At 35.8% G+C, this 18481-nt stretch overlaps 1 protein-coding gene across 3 annotated transcripts in view; it reads right to left on the bottom strand.

Moving 5' to 3' along the window:
- Positions 1-18481, bottom strand: part of LOC113118203 (voltage-dependent calcium channel subunit alpha-2/delta-1) — a 90525-nt gene that overhangs the window by 45186 nt on the left and 26858 nt on the right. For all 3 annotated transcript variants that reach the window (XM_026287190.1, XM_026287191.1, XM_026287192.1), the window contains exons 4-10: positions 14076-14135; positions 11389-11424; positions 9316-9448; positions 3877-4008; positions 2817-2886; positions 2625-2675; positions 2143-2242 (exon numbers count right to left, since the gene is read on the bottom strand). In XM_026287190.1, the coding sequence (XP_026142975.1) occupies positions 2143-2242; positions 2625-2675; positions 2817-2886; positions 3877-4008; positions 9316-9448; positions 11389-11424; positions 14076-14135 (582 nt within the window). The remainder of the gene's footprint in view (positions 1-2142; positions 2243-2624; positions 2676-2816; positions 2887-3876; positions 4009-9315; positions 9449-11388; positions 11425-14075; positions 14136-18481) is intronic.

The following is an 18481-nucleotide window of genomic DNA, read 5'->3' as shown; positions in this document are numbered from 1 at the left end:
TGTACCACTTTTATGACAGTTTATGGTTTGTTTGGCTTCATTTCATTCCATTCATTCAATTCACTTCAAAATATCACTTCAGGTTTTGGAACATCATGAGTGCAAATCAACATTTTTGGTAAACTGCTCCTTTAAGAAATAATGTCCCCTACAACATACATGACAGGGTTCGACATGAGCATCCTGTGAGCTTCATTGGTCAGAGGAAAATGTAAGAAAAAAACTGGCAGCACCCGAGTAAAAGATCAGCAAGCCAAGATGGATCGGGGGCTCCTTCCAAGAGGAATGATATATAGCAATTTCCTCCCTCTTTCTCTGGCCTTCTCTTTCTCACTCAGGCTGATCTCTTCCCCTCGCTTCGTCCAGCCATTTTCAATTCAGCACACAGAGCCCAGAAACAGCCTTTTCATTAAGCGCCTGTTTTCAAGTGGCAAGCTGCAGCCAGATCCATATTTCATTACAACTCCTCTGTCTCTCTCTTTTTCTCTGTCTCACACACACATGCTGTTGTTGCATCACACCGCAACCTGCATCCCACAAACTCTAAAAACTCCTCACTTTAAATTGAATTCAGAGTAACAATGTCTTGTTCCATTTTTACTGTACAGCTGCAACTAAATACGCTTGTCACACGTTTTCTGAGCAATTAATCCCATTCTGTACACACACAGTTTGCTATTTACACACATCTTTATTTTTTTATGGAAGTGACAAGCACTTTCTGCAACCCTCAAAACTTTTGAGTAGTGAAAAACAACTTTTATTAGATCCACATAGTTGCTAATGCAGTGAAGCTACACTTTTTTTGGATACTGACAGCTCAACTGAAATGCATCTTTCTTGAAGAACAAACTTCACATGGGCTATGAGGGTAAGCAAATTATTAATTTGTTCAAGGAATATTCCACCAAAAATGAAAATTTACCCTCAGACCATCCATGATGTATGTACATGAGTTTGTTTCTTCATCGGAACAGATTTGGAGAACATTTGCATTGCACCACTTGCCTTTGAATCCTCTGGGTGCCGTCAAAATTAGAGTCCAAACATCTGATAAAAGTATCACAGTCCATCAATTAATGGCTTTTGAAGTGAAAAGCTGTGTGTTTACAAGAAACAAATCCATCATTAGAACCATTACTTATTTAAAGTTAAAGCTCAATACTCTATAATAATGTGTCCTCTCACATCAAAATCCATTATTATATTTGTTTAGGACTGTTTTTGGATTATTTTCACTTGTAAATATGCTTGATTTGTGCATATTCTCTCCTGATTCAGACAAGACTGGAGAAAGTGATATTATGGAAAGCCAGAAGCAACAGTTTAAAGTTAAAACTTGTGGATTATTGTGATGTTTTTATCAGCTGTTTGGACTCTCTGATTGCACCCATTCACTGCAGAGGATCCAATGGGGAAAAGGTGATTTAATAATACATTTCTGGTCGCACTTTATTTTACAGTACGTGTACTAACATTTACTTATAGTGTACTTACATTGTATTTATCTAAGAAAGTTCTGGTAATACAAGGTAACTACATGGTGTAGGGTTAGGTTTAGGGGTAGGTTCAGGGTTAGTACCTAGTTATTACATAGTTATTGTAATTACTATAAAAAGTACATAGTGTGTACATGAGGAACAGGACTGTAAAATAAAGTGCTACCACATTTCTCTAAATCTGTTCTAATAAAGAAACAATCTCTTCTACATCTTGGATGGCCAAAGAGTGAGTACCCTTCATTTTTGAGTGAACTATTCATTTGGCAACTATAAAGAAAACAACCCCTTTATCAACAGAACTTGAGAGCGTGTTTAATGTGTCGAGATGCAAAAATGTTGCTTCCAGTATCACTATTCACATTGGATTGTCATTTAGCAGATGATAAATGGGCGTTGTCCAAAGTATGAATTACAAATTAGGAATATTACAACAAAAGTGACTCATCCTAGAAAAACTACTGCAGCAAAACAATGTTCTAGAATTAATCGGAAAAATGTATGTGAATGTGTGTAATAAGCAGAATGAGAAAATGCAATGCTACTGTAATGTAAATGTAAACCATTGCAGAAACCCTGAATGAGTCCTATGGTTGACAAATCAAAAATCTGCAGTGTGCACACAGCATGTGATCTTACTTACATGGACAACATTGACATAATCATCATCAGAAAGTGTCTCCAGCATTTCACTGACAGAGGTTCGGATCAGTTTAAGGGTCAGTCCTGATACACTTCCACTCCTGCAACACACCAATGCAAACACAATAGAAGTTAAAGGGAAAGTTGACACAAAAAATACAATTCTGTCACTATTTAACAGCATGGTAAGCAAAAGATGACAGATTTATTTTTTTATTTTTTTGGTGAACTATGCCTTCAAGCCCTAATAAAAGCTCACATGCAACAATGTTTAAATAAACGGTATGTTAATATATCTACACATCCATCTTTCTCTCTCTCTCTCTCTCTCTATATATATATATATATATATATATATATATATATATATATATATATATATATATATATATAAATATCTGCGGCACAGCATCTAAGACTAAATACATATTAAAAAGATTTATAACATTCATAATTTAAAAAGCACATACACATAATACTCACGCATCAACAAGAATCAGCATGTCCTTGGGCGATGCGGCACCTTGAACATACCTGGATACAAAGAAAGAAATGTTCTGGAGCACATTCAAGGAGAATTTTAAACTGGGAGAACAAAGAAATGAAGGTTGAAGTAAAAAGGGAACAAATGAAAAAGAATTCAAAGCGCGCACACACAGAAATACGTATTAGTACCAAGGTCGTCGGCGCACATCGTACAGGTCGATTTTACTGGGCGTTTTCCTGGCATCCATCCAAGGGGAAGCTAAATGGACAGAGACAGGATATAGAATTATGAGTGAACCCTGATCCCAAACTTCATTTGATTTGTCACGTCTCTGTCGTGAGCACATTAGTGAGCCTCGCTAGAAACCTGTTTCTGTGTCCGGAGGGGGGAGGTTTGTGGTCTATATTGACTGCAGTGAGCTGACATGAGAAAAAAAAGGGCCCCAGTAGAATTTCAGCTTTGATTTTTCTCTTTAACGGACAAAATAACTGGGTGCAAATGAGGGTGCTCGACTGTGACGATCACAGCTGAACATCTAACAAGACGTGTTTCCTCATAAATGGCATCCCACGTTTTTGACATTTAGTGAGAGGATTGCACCTGTAAGTGCCGACAGATAGTCTGAGACACTGCGATTTGGCTGTAACAAAGTAATCGACCAGTGTTCTGCCGACTATGATGAATTGAAGTTTACAAGAACATCAATATTTTATAGGCGTATATGTATCTATAAGGAGGCAATCAATGGTTGGGAGCCCACATCTTATTATATTGCAATCTTAAAGGAATAGTTGACTCAAAAATGAGAAATCACCCAGGTCATGGGAGGTTTGGCAAAATACGAGGACAGATATGAGAAATTCTAACTCTTATAAAGCCGTTAAGGGACAGAAGTTCAACGGTGGCTAATAAACTATTTATATGCAACATTTTTTACTAAAGCCTTACCAGTTACAAATCTGAAAGTAATGAAAATGAATTGAGCACCTCATTACTTTTCTCCTCTCTCATCACTAAATCTCAGAAGAATACTCTCTGCTGAGATATTTGATATTATAATTTGTTATGAAAATTTGGTGTAATTTGAGCTGGGACTACATGCTATGTTTACCAATTAGAGACAGTGGAGTCTTGGAAAGGGAGGGGGAGGATGTGTGTGTGTGTGTGTGTGTGTGTGTGTGTTTGATTCTGATAATAATATGCACTGAAATGTGAGTTCTGAATTAAACAGACACTACAAGCTCATACCTGGGTAATAGCGAGCTAAACCAGTAGCGCTGCCGAACACCTGCCATAGTAGCGTTGGATCATCTTCTCGGTTTTTCTTAAAGACGTCTTCCAGTGCTTCAGTCCAGTTCAGCTCATTCAAAACAATGGTTGCTGGAATACAGAAAATAACATACAGTGCATGGCATTCCATTGAGGAGTAAAAATGTGTTTTCTATAATAACATAAACAATACAAATCCAGATTTTGATTTTCAAAGATTTATTATAAAAGTGTATTATTTTCTTCCCCAAAATGCAATAAATCCATGACACATTTTTATACATAATTATACATCATCATCATAATCATCATCAAATTAAATGCAAAATTAATTAATTAGAATTATTTATAATTAAAATTATTACATCACCTTAAATTAACAAACAGTGTTATAAAAAAAGAAAAAAAAAAGAACAAGAAAAACCTTTGAATACTTGAATCTGTTTATAGAGGTCACAGTGCTTATAGTGATTAGTGACAGTCCAGAGAGAGGAAATGAAGTGAGAGGAGGAGGAGAGACACAACGAGAGGTGTAATTTACTCTCATCTCATCCGCTGTTAACAGAATAATTCTGTGCTATGCTCAGAGGGCTCTTCATCTCCACAGCCACAAACAAGCTGATTGACTTTATTACATCATCACTGAGGCAACCATGGAAACCTATAATCATCCTATCAAACCTTGCACTTCTGAAAAGGCTGCGTGCTGATAGGCAGTCAGAAGTGCTAGTAGAGATATGCTAATCAGGTGAGAAAACAGCCTGCGTGTCAACAATTATTATAATGAAGCATGAAAAATTCAGTGTTATAACAACCATAACGTTCATGTTATTGGTTAGCATGCAGCAGAGACAGGAGGGCAGGGTTGAGAGAAAGAGAGGAAGCAAATGAGGAAATGAAGCACGGGAGGCACATTTCTTCAGTTTTTTTTTTTTTTTTTTGTCTAAAAAAGACAAAAGACTGATCAATGAGTAGAGAGGAACTGAAGCCTGCACAATATAGTATGTGCAAATACTGGCATAATCAGAAATATACATTGTCTGATGACAATCTATCCCTCCATCCATTCATCTGTCCACCTACTGTACATTCATTCATTCATTTATTAATTAATTCATTCATTCATTCATTAATCTACCCATCTAACTATCTGCCCATCTATCAATATATACATCCATTCATCTATCCATCTACCTATCTATCCATTCATAATCCATCTACTAGGATTGTGATGGTAAGGAAATTTTCCCCCCGGTTAACTGACGTGTGACAACACTGACAATACTAGTATCACCGTGCGGATGGGGGCATTCCCTCTTTTTCTCGCTTTCCTTCACTTTTAACTTGTAAATGTGGAGTGCACATTTTACTTTCACTTTCAAATAGCGTCAATTCTCCATAAAGCAATAGTAAATTTTTAGTTTGTTTGAATTTTCCACATTTTCCTCACTTTCCTTCACTTGTAAATAGCTTAAAAGCATTGTGCTCAGTTTACTTTCACTTTGGATTTAGCGGACTTAACAACAAAATACAACGTCAATCTCACTTTAGCCTATTTAGAAAACAGAATTTTTATTAACGATGCTATAGGGCAGACTATGCCTAATACAAAATAACAAATAACTTACATAAAGTATCAATGTTTATACAAAACTGGAAATAAGTAAACATATGATATAAACAAATAAATAAGAAACATTAGTAAAACGAGTAAGAAAGCTTGGAGGCACGGCATACACCTTGATGTCAAATAAAAGAAATAAACGACACAAAAGTTTAAATAAAGTAAAAATCAGCAAACAATGTGGAACAACGGCGAAAGTCAACAGGCTTCTCAAGATCCAAAATATTGCCAAACAGGTGCTTTTTACGTCTTGTCTGTCTCATCTCACTGTTCTCAGTCAGCTCTTCTCACTTTCCTCACTGGATAAATTAAATCTGGTGTGTGATGTGACTGTCGTTCGGCGTGCTGCATTGAGCAGCTGTGTTCAGATTTTAATAGTAGTGTCTGTTCTTTTACGGAACTAAAGAATTTTTACTACTACAAAAAATCTAAATGACAGTGGTGGTCGGAGCCGCGTTGGGCACCTGACGTAACTGGTGTTGTGGCTTAACACCTGTATCAACACCATCTATCGCGGCAAGCCTACCATCTACCCATCTATGCTTCTATCTCTCTTTCTACCATCTATGCATCTGCTGCTTCATCTTCATCGGTCTATCTATCAATCCATCTATCCATCCCTCCATCTATCCAATTTGTCTATCTATCCATCTTTTAATCTATCCTTCCATCTAATTAGGCAAAGCACATACACTTTCCAAACATACACATACACTATTCAAGCATACACTTTGCTCTTTTGTTGATTTTGATTGCTTCCATTGTCCTCATTTGTAAGTCGCTTTGGATAAAAGTGTCTGCTAAATTACTAAATGAATAAATGTAATATGTAAATGTACACTCTCCAAACACAACTATGCAATATGCTTAAAAAACACCCACACTGACATAATACAACTTCAATAACACTTCTACACAAGTTTTAGGGTTTTTACACACTAAAGTCAGCCCATTTGCCCTTTTTGATGGATGGGTAAAAGAAAACATTACAACTTTCTAAAAGTGCATGGTTAGGTTCAATCAAACACAAACTGAAATCAAATTCACACCACTCACATGCTCTCCACAGTACATTTTGTCTTCTGATGGTCAATTTTTCTAGTAACATCAAATGTGGAGCAAAAACAAAAAACGATTCTAACAATTTACCGACCCCACCCCACCCCAATGACACTAACATATCACAATGGTCCAAAGTATTGATTATTTCCTCAACCTCCACTTATATTACATCCATCCTTTTGGATGTGAAGGAGGTGAAATTGTCCAGCACCCACTGTGAGTTGTCTGTCTTAATCATGGTTAAGTTTTTCTTAGTGTTAGCTGACTGTGGCAGAGGGGGGTCACCCACCCTCCTCTGGCAACCCCTAAATGATGTACTACTTTATCCAAGAAAATCCAATTTTCTCCCCGGCGGAAGAAGCAGATCTGTGTTATTTCTGTGCGTCTATGTGTGTGTGTGTGTGTGTGCTGGAGGTTCCAGGCTATTTGTGGTCTCTTAGTGTTTGATAGAGGTTGATGTGTGCAAACCCTGCTTTTAGAGTCACTGGAGAAAAGCCACTAGGTTCTCACTGCCTTACAGAGAGCCAACAACCTCCGGAATTATTGGACATTTAGACAATCCAGTAATATTGGACATTGCTCAGACACAACTATGTTTTCACCCAGAGTATTAGAGGGTCTGTGACCAGTCTGACTCTACATACATACTGTGTTTCCTTCTGGTGGAAGGTCAGGTCAGACCCAAGACCACAGCAATTATAGCTCTACCCTTCTCTCCTTCCATCTATGTCGCTTTCTGTCACTTGGTTATTTTCCCTCCCACCCACTATAAAATATATATAAAGGAAAGGTTACACATACAAAATCATTTACTAAGAATTATTTTACAGATTGTCCTGCCCATCTCATCCATATAATAAACTCGAATCGTAGAGAGGCCTGGCAAGTTCCAAAAATTACAAAAAATAATGGCAAATTCATCTATATGACTTGCAAAAATAGTACATATGACTTTTTTAAACACACACACACACACACATACATATACATATATACATATACATATATATATATATATATATATATACATACATGCATACATACACACACACACACACACACACACACACATATATATAAATATAAATATATATATATATATATATATATATATATATATATATATATATATATATATACAAAATGTATTAACAAAATATTTTTTATAGCAAAATATAATAATATTAGTTACTGAATGTGAGTGGGGGAATCTCTTAGTCTTTATATGCTAATAATACTTTATTTCAATTACAATATTAACAGACGTTAATATCCAACAGGCTCTTCTAGTTAAAAAAACTAAAACAGAAAAACCTATGGCAGAAATTATCTAAAATACATTTATTTCATATTAAGTATACACTTAATACTTAAAATTATAATTTAACTTAATTTGGAGTATTTCTTTATTGTTAAATGCACATTCCTTAATATTATGCCAAAATGTGTTTAAATATCACTATTAAAGTGTTCCCAACAGTCAGCAGAAGTGAGAAAAAAAGTGTTTATTACATTTGAAATTTTGATATTTATCTCACAAAAATGCATGGATTCGCAAACAGGGGGGCCTTTATTCACCCCCTGGGGGCGTGTGAGTGATGTTTTATTACAGATGCACGCACTTTATTTCACGTCTTCTGAACAGTTGACAACAAACACCCGCTTACCCCCACTGAAAGACTTGGAAGAGCAAGGACAATATTTTATATACAGATGTTCATTCTTGGGTGAACTATCCCTTTGATAAGGATTATATGATCTCTGTATAATATCAGTCTTGAAATTCAAAATATTTAAAATTGACCTCAAGTATACTTGCAATAGTTCCATTTTAGTCGATATATAGGTGAACCTCAGTAAGCACATCAGTACAGTATGTAAATATATTTGTAGTATATGTAGCACAAAATAAATGTATTTAAAATACATTTTAGTATCTGTGATCACAACCACAGACAACCAGATGAAACGACACTACCCAAAAAGCCTAAATGACTCACACATAAAATTAAAAATAGAGGATTGGGAAATGACTCAGATAATTGCAATGAAGAAACCCCCTTCTTGAATTACAGGGGCAGCCACCTCTGTCTGCAGACTTGGAAACACTGCTAAGAGACTGAAGCATCACTTTATTTCTAAAGTGATTTGGTATTCTGTATTTAAAAAGGCGGCAAACCCATCCTCCATACAACATTTTGCTCACAGCAGAGGACATCTGTCTGACCTGATGTCATTTCAAATACCCCACTACTCTGTTTACCAAAGCGCACAATGGCCAAAGTAATTACCTGAATTTATTTGTCTTCCATTTGTGTGTGGGTGTGTATGACAAGGTCAATAGGGAAGAGCCGTCTAACACCAAAGAGCCAGACGCTGTCCCAGCAGGCCAACTGAGACTCTATAGCTTGGCCAGCCTGCTATCCCTTCTTAAAAAGCATTGTGAAATTTAGTTTAAATAGATGCACATGCAAACCGGGGGCTTTTCCAAACAAGTGCACCTGCATTCTTCTGACAAAAGTTTCCCCAGAGAGTCTTTGCTGTCAAATGGATTCTATAATTCTCCTCCAAAAGCTCTTCCAAAGCCACACTTTTACTCTGTTTTATAACTGACATCCAAAGCAATCAGCAGCAGAGCGTCTCATCAGATTCCCAGCAGTAGATAATATGTTATGGCGGAGCAGACAGAGCGCTATGGAAGCATGTCTGTGGGGTGTGGGGGAGTTACTTACAGCCGTCATATATGTCCGTGGGGATATGCACTGCCGTATGGTTGTAGGAGGTAAAGCGGTTTTTGAATGACGGGTCTTCTTTAAATTCAGGTCTTATCCGGTTTTTCCTTCCTTCTGTTTCATTGGCATCAAGCTGGAAGAGAAACAACAGCGATCAACTTTGGTTAAATTTAAATATTATTCCACAAACTAAATGTTTTCAATGTGTTTTGATCAAATACATGCAAACTTGATTAGTATAAGAGACTTGTTTAAAAAAGATTGAAAAAAAAGATTCCAACATTTCCAATGGCATATGCGCAGAAAAATCAGGGGGAAAAATAAAAGAAAGAAAATTCTCTCATCATCTACTCATTTCAAACCCCTATGTATTTCTTTGATCTACTTTGGAGACTAAAGTTTTCAGGCGTCATTTAAAGGATATAAAAAAACCATTAAGGTATCATAAGTGGTTCATATAATACAAAAAATAAATCTCATTAAGGCCTGGTTCACACGGGACGATTTTAAAATTGTCAGCCGATTTTCCAAACCTGAGAAATCCCACACACGGCGATAGAAAATCACCGGTCTAACAGTTTTGGTCGTTCAGTGTGTGGTGTGCAGCCACACAGCAATATCATCACATCACACACGAACCGATTTGACTCCCGAGCATTCCCAGGTCAGACGGGAAATCTCGCAAAATCCTTCGAGATCAAACGTGACTTCAGAGTAAACAATCATGGCGGACGAAGAGGATGCAATGGCCATAGTTTGTGCTTTGTTTTTAACTGAAATAAAACATAAGAAAAACAAGAAAAGGCGATGGTCAAAGAGGTGGAGACAACGCGAGCATGGACTATACTTGCTACATCATGATATGGAGTTAGTTGTTGTTTTATCTCATAGAAATGTTGTCAAGTACTACACAGATTAATAACCGTCGAAATAAACATTCATATATTCGTTTCCATGTACTCTGGTGGACTGCATTTGTGGATGTAGTTATGCCCATCGACTTTATTTGTATTTGTTATATTATATACGCCGGCTGTTTTGATTTTGTTTCCTGGTACTTCCTCACCGCCTCGTCACCTCACTTTCTGATTGGCTACACGCCACAGTCCACAGGCTGCGTGATTGTTTGTCCTCGGGGGACACCACACACGAGAAGAAATCGGGACAAATAAATCCAACATGTTGGATATCCCCGATTTGAGATCGGATCGGTCCCGACGTTCTTCCGAGCACAGGAGAGCGGTCTTAACACACCACACGGCAGGAATATTTGATCAGATTATTTTACGATAATCGGAGCATCCTAAGATTGTCGGAAGGGGTGAATCGGCTAATTATCCTGCCGTGTGAACCAGCCTTAAGTCTCCTGAAGCCATACAATACTTTGTGTGACAAAAGACTAAAACATGTTAAAAAGTTGCAAATTATGTTCTTCTCTTTTAGTCAGCTATTGACCACTGCAACTTTAGTGAGTAAAAGATTTGAGATAATTCTCTATAATAATTCTCCATAAATTGTATCTGACCTGTCTGATAGATTAGTTGGTAACTAATCAAATCCTAATGAATTCTCCTTTATTCAGAAGAATTTATGAAATGTGAAAACAAATATTAATCTCAAAATAAATCTCTAGCCATTTAATCTGTCAATATAATCGTATTATGCTTTGCACTGCAGGTACTGTATCTGTTCCAAACTAGTGCTTTGCACATTGATGAATAAAACCTAATTTTCTCTATATGTTCCTCCTGCTTTACTTTCTGTCTAGTATTTTACACACTACTGCACACGCTCCCACCATGTGTTTTACAGACTCATCCTAATTGGCAGTTGAGATGTATGGCACACGGAGAGTGTGTATCCGCCGGCCGAGTCTGCGTCAACTGAGAAGATATATTATCATCATATCTTGACTTCCTGAAATAACTCACACATAAGCTCACTAACACATGATCATAACTGGACAGAAAAGCTCACTGTATTCATTTTCGATATAGCATCTGCACAAAAAAAAAAAAAAAAAAAAACGCTGAGCGTGTCTGTGTGCAGAAGTGTCTTGAATTATATACTCACATTATCCTTGGCATTAAAGTAAACTATATCATCCTCCTACAGAGAAAGAGAAAAATATGATAATTAAAAGAAACGAACATTTTTCAGGCAAGGATGTAAAACCACCATTAAGAAATTGTAAAGTGGTCCATATCACTCATAGGCTATAAATACAATATTCTTCCCCTTAAGTGAGCTCTTAATCTCTGAAAATAAATAAATACATACATACATACATTTAAAAAAAGAGACCAGCTCAGATAATAAATAAATGCACTAACTATTATGGGGTTCAAACCTGCAAACGTTTGGTTACCAGCCCAGATATTTTAACCTGTACAGTATGACTGTGATGTGTCCTCAAAACACCTACCCATCATGCAATTCAGACAGTGTAAGTATCACTGTACTGAGCCAAGTATGCATACAGCATGTGTTCCACAGATCTGATCACAGATCCTACCTTTGCTTTATAGCAAATGAGAAATGCACTGAGGAGAGCTAAAGAAAGCTTTGTCATGCCAGGTTTTGCAGCAAGTGGTCAGTATAACCTGCTGGTGGGCCGTCACGTTGTCGGGGTCAGGCATTTTTCATCATTCACAGCATATGGTGGGTGTGTGTGCGTGCATGTGTGTGTCTACAGTAAAAATAAATCCGGGGGAGAAATGCAGAATGTGTATTCAGTGAAATCAAATCTTCCGACATCTGCAGGGAGTATGGGAAGTGAAATTAGATCCATTAAGTTGCAACACTTTCCCCCCACTTAAATACAAACTCACATGCACACAGAGTAAAGACACTCTGGCCATTTAGTACAATCAGACTACTTATTTGTCCATTTATTTACTGGTTTGCATTTATTTGAAAGGCTCATGATTTCATTTAACTAAACAAAGAGGTCTAACACACCAAAGCATTTAGCAGTCAAACCGAAAGAAGGTATTATCAATTTCAAAAGCATCTCCAGCTTGCCGTCTTCATTTGGAATGATCTAATTAAAAATCTGCATAACACTTCAGAATGTATTCTTGTGAACAAGTAAGTCATCTTAGATGTCTTCCATTGCCTTAAATAAACTTTAATGTGCAGAATGCAAACTGATACTATTTTTTTATATATATATATATACAGCTGTTAAAGACATCACTAAAAAACTTTGCTATAACTATGCTACAGAGAATGGGGAAAAAGTCAAGAGTTTTAATTAAATAATAAAAATTTTGGGGTGAATTATCCATTTAAAGGTTGGATCAATTTGTGGTGTTTTTGAATGTTTGTATTAAACAAATCCATCCTTAAGACATTTTTAACTTCAAACCATTGCTTCCAACTCAAAATACAAGTCCTAAAACTTCTTTCTCTAGTAAAAAAGTTGTCTCATCTGAATCAGGAAAGAAATATGCACAGATCACACACACCGTATGACAATCTAAAACAGTTTAAAACATATCAAAGAGATTTTGCTATGAGAAGACAACAGGGGATGGAGTGTGTGTGGGGGGGGGGTAGATGAAGTGTTACTATGGATTGTTGTCTCATATTTTAGGCTTTTTCCTTACATGATGTTAAGTGATGGGCTATGCTCATGCTGTCGTTTTGTGATATTTTATCAGCTGTTTGGACTCTCATTCTGATGGCACCCATTTACTGCAGAGGACCCTTCAGTGAGAAAGTGATCTAATGCTAAAATTCTAATGATAAAATCTGTTCCATTGAAGAAATAAACTTATCTACATTCTAGATGTGTAAATATTCAGCAACTTTTCATTTTTTATGCTACCTATCCCTTTAAGTCAGGATATGCGATCTGATTTGCTGAAAGGTCACAGAACCATGCTGTTATGCGTGTTACTTAGACCACCAGAGTTGCATAGTAACAAATCACTTGTGTGTAGAGATGGTAGACTAGTCATCCAGCTAGTCAATCAGAGAGGTTGCCCAGTTAATGTTGATATTTTTAGCAGCAGTGTTTTAATGAGTATGCTATGACTGTTGCGCTGTAAAATTCTCCACCAGAAAAGTCTTTAAATTCATGCCATTTTAAGCACCATGCTACAGCTATTATGCATCTTGCACTGTTTTTGAGCATGTCAGTTTAAAAATAGTCAGATGTCTAATGTCTTGAAACCCTTGCATTCTATTTGTGCTATCTGTTTTTGAATGCAGTAATATGCCTTTTTTAAACAATGTCCCCAAAAAGGCATGATGCATGGAATATTCAATTTTATTTTATTTGTATAGTGTAGTATTGGGTTGCTCTTGGTGATTGTTAATATCTAATTTCTTGAAGGAACCAGTAACCTTGTAATAGCCAGCCCTGAGATTATTTAAATTAATTTGGATTTGCCTGATTCCTCTCATTAATTTAAAGGAATAAAAATTATACCATTCACCCTTAAGTCATTCCAAATCCATATTACCTTTTTTCTCCAGTACTGCACAGAAGGGGATATTTTGAATAAATGTCTGTATTTTTTTGTCCATATAAAAGTGAATTGTTGATCTTCTGTGTTGGTTTGAACTACATAAAGGTGACAGAATTTCCATTATCCCTTTAACGTGTATTCTTGTAAAGCCACTCTATGTCTCGTACAATATAAAATATAAACACAAATAAAAATGGGTTGAGTTGATCTGAAACATGAAATAAAATAGAATAACTGTATATGCACCTTGTAAATGTTAAGTACACACTTGTAGAAACTTACTTCAAATTCATCTTTCCATTGATGTTCCATTTGGAAATTCTCTGCTGCAGTTGCCAAAGTCTATAAAAAGAACAAAATAAATCATTTTAATTAGTTAAGCACTGCATCAAAGTATCTGTGATCACGATCAAAGCAGCTCTGATAATGAGACAGTACATTAAATGCAACTGTAAAGCAACATTATATAGCCCGACTGGATATGTATAGTTTAGTTTTTTTTTGTTCCATCATGATAAAAAAAAAAGAAGACTAAATGTGCGATTATACACAGACTTTAATCATAAAACAACTGGACTGAACAAATGAACTGCAAATGAAGATAGATAGTCATATAACACAGCAACTAATATAGAACTAGAGTTCTGGCCCAAAAGGTAACTCCAAACAAACGTGTGGGCAAGAGGTCTGACAGGACGGTGGGTTCTGTTTAAGAAAAGGGCAGAAGAGAACAGAATAGAACGGAACATTCAGGTCTTTGTTCTGTCACCCGGAGCTCTGCAGCTCAACCCCCGCAACAAACGCCGTCTGAGAGTCTTCCCTGAAGGAAACGCTACTGTAACATGGTGTGACATTTCTAGAACAAAGACGAGGATTCATGAGTTCTTACTCTTTGACACATACAATATTTCAGAATATATGTTAGGATTTTTACAACTTTGGGGAGAAACAGAATTAATTCTGGAACTATTGTCAGTTACACACGACCATGGTTAACCTTAATCAGCAAATGTAGAACTTTTTCAGTGCTGTGTATAATATAAGGATTTGTTTTAATAAGAACTAATCAAATACATTCTTCAGCAGCAACAAACACATTTTTCTATATAATATAGCATGACAAAATTACTTACAACAGTGTTTAAAATTACACTCTGCAGCTCTCCTAGCAATGATAATAATTTATCTAGTACGTGTCATGCAGAATTGTTAAAATAATTATTTTCAAAAAGTTAGTGCAATTCACTAAAAAACAAACAAATCAAAAACACTATAAACAGTTTCATTAATTGTTCAGTCGGTTATTTAAACTAGTATATTATCTGGTTTGGCTGTTTTTATTTTATGTTTATTATTTAGCTATTTTAAATAATGAGCAGCTTGCCCGGCTTCACCGACTTTGACCAAGATTCAGCCCATGCTGCATAATTAGCAAATCCTCTGGAGTCTAAGGGTATTTTTGGGGCCTGGAGAAGTTTTGTAATGCCCTGATATTTGTGCTTTTTTCAGATTTTTATAAATATCTAAATGGGTAAAGTCTAATATCACTGTAATCAGCACAAACTGGGCTATAATAATATGTGAAATGCATGCATGTACATGATTGTATTTTTGAGAAAAAAAAATGTTATGCATGGTTAGTGAAAAACAAAAAATGTTAAGTCACTTGAATAAGGCCATAAAACACATACATAACATTGGTTGCCGGAAAAGTTGAGAACTGGAGCTTTTAGCCTAGAATTTTTCTTTCTAAATTATGTGAAAATCATCTTGTTTACTCATTCACAGAAAACAATATATTGATTTAAATTTTCTAAGACACTTTTTGTTGGTAAAAGTCATATGCAAGTAGGCGTCAACTATCATGAATATCATTGTGATTTACACCTGAGGAGACAAAGACCTGCATAATGAGCCTCTCATTCAACTGTGCCACTGTGAGGGAGGACTTACAAGAAAGAATGTGAGAACAAAATAAAATTATATAATTTTATGTTTGCAGTTTATTAAGAATATATTTAATTATCCCACAACATAAATTAATATCCACTTGGGGGAGCAGTTAAACATTTTATTAGGAACAATCAAAGCTGACTTGCAAACAAATTTTTTGGCATCCTTACTCCAGTCACACAATCCTTCAGAAATCCTTTTAACAATCTTATTTTCTACCAAATAAACCCCATTTATTATCATCATCATCATCATTATTATTATTAATGTTGAAAAGAGCTGAGAATATTTTTCAGGTTTTCTTAGGGGGAATAAATCGAAAGAACTGCATTGTTTTTACATTTGTTAGAGTTATCTCTATTTGTCACATTTATATTATTTACAGCAAGCTTTTGAATGGTATAGTATTGTATATTGTTATTGAAACTTCATAATGTTTCACTTGATTATACATTTAGTCAGGAATTATAGTTTGGAAAAAGTATTTGGAAAAAGTCTGACTAGTAAAATGTTTACACTTTATGTGAAAGCTAGTACAAATAAATAAAAAGAGACTTACTCATGTTTATGATCTCTGCTGAATAAAGTGCTTCATTCTTTTTTCTGAGGAAATCCATTTCTCAAATCCTCAACCACATCACATCTTTTTGGGGTGAATTATGTCTTATTCCTCTCATCGCGAAGCAAACAGTAAAATTAAATAAAAACTTGAAGAACAGTCTTGCTGCTTTTTCTTCTGTGTGGGCGTATGCAAGCCGCGCGCTTCAGTTTGAATCTGAATAGAAGTGTTCAGCGCGGGGGCGTGGTAACATTAGATGTTAGGCTTGTTCGACTTCATGCAGTTTTGCGAAAACCGATCGTCGGCTGACTTGAAGCAGTGCATGCCGGTTAGAAATTTTGTCCGACTTGATACAGCGCTGACGCCACGTGACTGTGACGTGTGCCGTCAAAGTACCACGAGATCGATTCGAGAGTAGCCGGAGAACTCAGCCAGCGCAGCTTCTGAAGAGCGGCTGCACAGATTCTGATGACGACACAACTGATCCACGATTGGCTGGATTCACTGATGACACAGATGACGTGCGTTTCAAGTTTATTGCGAGTCGGCTTCAGTTTCAGAAATTCTCATATGGACTTTTAAAACAGTTCAATACATTTTTATGTCGTCTTCATCTTATAAATCATATTTATTAAATATTGTTTTACTGTATTTACTTTATTGTTAATATAAAGTTTGTGTGTGTTTATTTTGCATGACTTTCTTTTTTATACAGACCTTTTACAGTATTCAGCAGCATAACCTATTCAAATGAGCATTTTTAAGAACTAAAATGTTAATCTTAAAAGCATACAATCTAATGTGGTCATAAATGTATGCTCCTATACAAATGATACATAATACATTATGTTCCTCCATTTGTTTGGTTTCTTCATATTCTTTAGTTTATTTTGCTGTGTTTATACTTCACCTGCATGTGGTTAGCAAACTGCTAACAACTTGCTGTAACTTCAACTTAACAACATTCAAGACCCTTCCAAAACACCACTTATACACACATTAAACGCGATCAAGTAAGCAATCGCCACGTGATCTGCCATGACTGACGTAATTGCAGCAAACTACGGGAGCCACAACGTGTCCGGCTTCATATCTCCGTTTTCAGCACCTCCCCACCTGCATGCGGCTACTCTCGCCGATCGGTTGCATCCAGCCGCAGCCGATGTCGAACACACCTATAATGAGCGGAGATATGAAAAATAGACATCGCGTTGTTTTCATATGGATTACTTTATCTCAGAATATTTTTCGGCAGCACTTGTTTAGTTTAAAAGTAGACATTTCAGGCTTTCTATAGATATCTCTCTCATGTCTCTTCGTTGAGTATTCACGGAGTTACAGTTCATTTTAATGACGTGTTTGTACATGACGATCAGCGGAGACAAAGACTGTAGACAGCGCACTTTGTTTGTTATCTTTAATTTATAAGTGCAAAAAGGTTCTTTGTTATTATGTCTGTTTCCAAAAAAAAAAAAACTAGACCCTTTACAGATTCGATTGATGTATTGCTCTTATCTGTATGATTAAAACTGAGAGTGTAATTTAAGTTCTTTTCGGGGTTATCAGGAGAAAATGACTCAAAACGCATATATGCGTTAATCGACTCGAAAGGGTTAAATCAGGTATATCCAACATATTTGTAGCAAATTCTTTCCTTCCTGTAATTTAGTAAATTTTCACCCCTTCTTTCACCCTTATAAGACCATGTTGGGGCAAAATAGATAAAGGTGGCCAAATAAATAACCATTTATTAAATACATAAAAAAGTTGTTTATTACAAATACATAACAAAATAAAAGTAAAACAAAAAACTAAACATAATTATTCATTTATTTTTAAACGCAAAACTAAAAACTATTTATTTTTTCTAAGTAAATTAATTAAAAATGTAAAACACAATTAAAATACAATTATATAAAACATAAATAAAATTCATTATTTTAAATGTATTAATTAAAAGCCATTTTTTGCGCTACCTTTAACACCACTATATGTAAACATCCTACTTTTATTTTTTTTTTTTTAAACCTGGCCACGCGCTCACACTGTCTTTCATCGGGGCAGGCTGAGTTTCTGAATACTGAACAAGTGTCAACATGTAAACAGACAATCATTTGCCAATATGTGTGGTTGGGATATTATTTCTGCAACTTAGTTTCAATAAAATGGTCTAGTA

Source organism: Carassius auratus, chromosome 18 (assembly GCF_003368295.1).
Source record: "Carassius auratus strain Wakin chromosome 18, ASM336829v1, whole genome shotgun sequence".
Taxonomy (NCBI): domain Eukaryota; kingdom Metazoa; phylum Chordata; class Actinopteri; order Cypriniformes; family Cyprinidae; genus Carassius; species Carassius auratus.
Note: the sequence above shows the minus strand (reverse complement) of the source record. Positions and strands in the feature narration are given on the sequence as shown.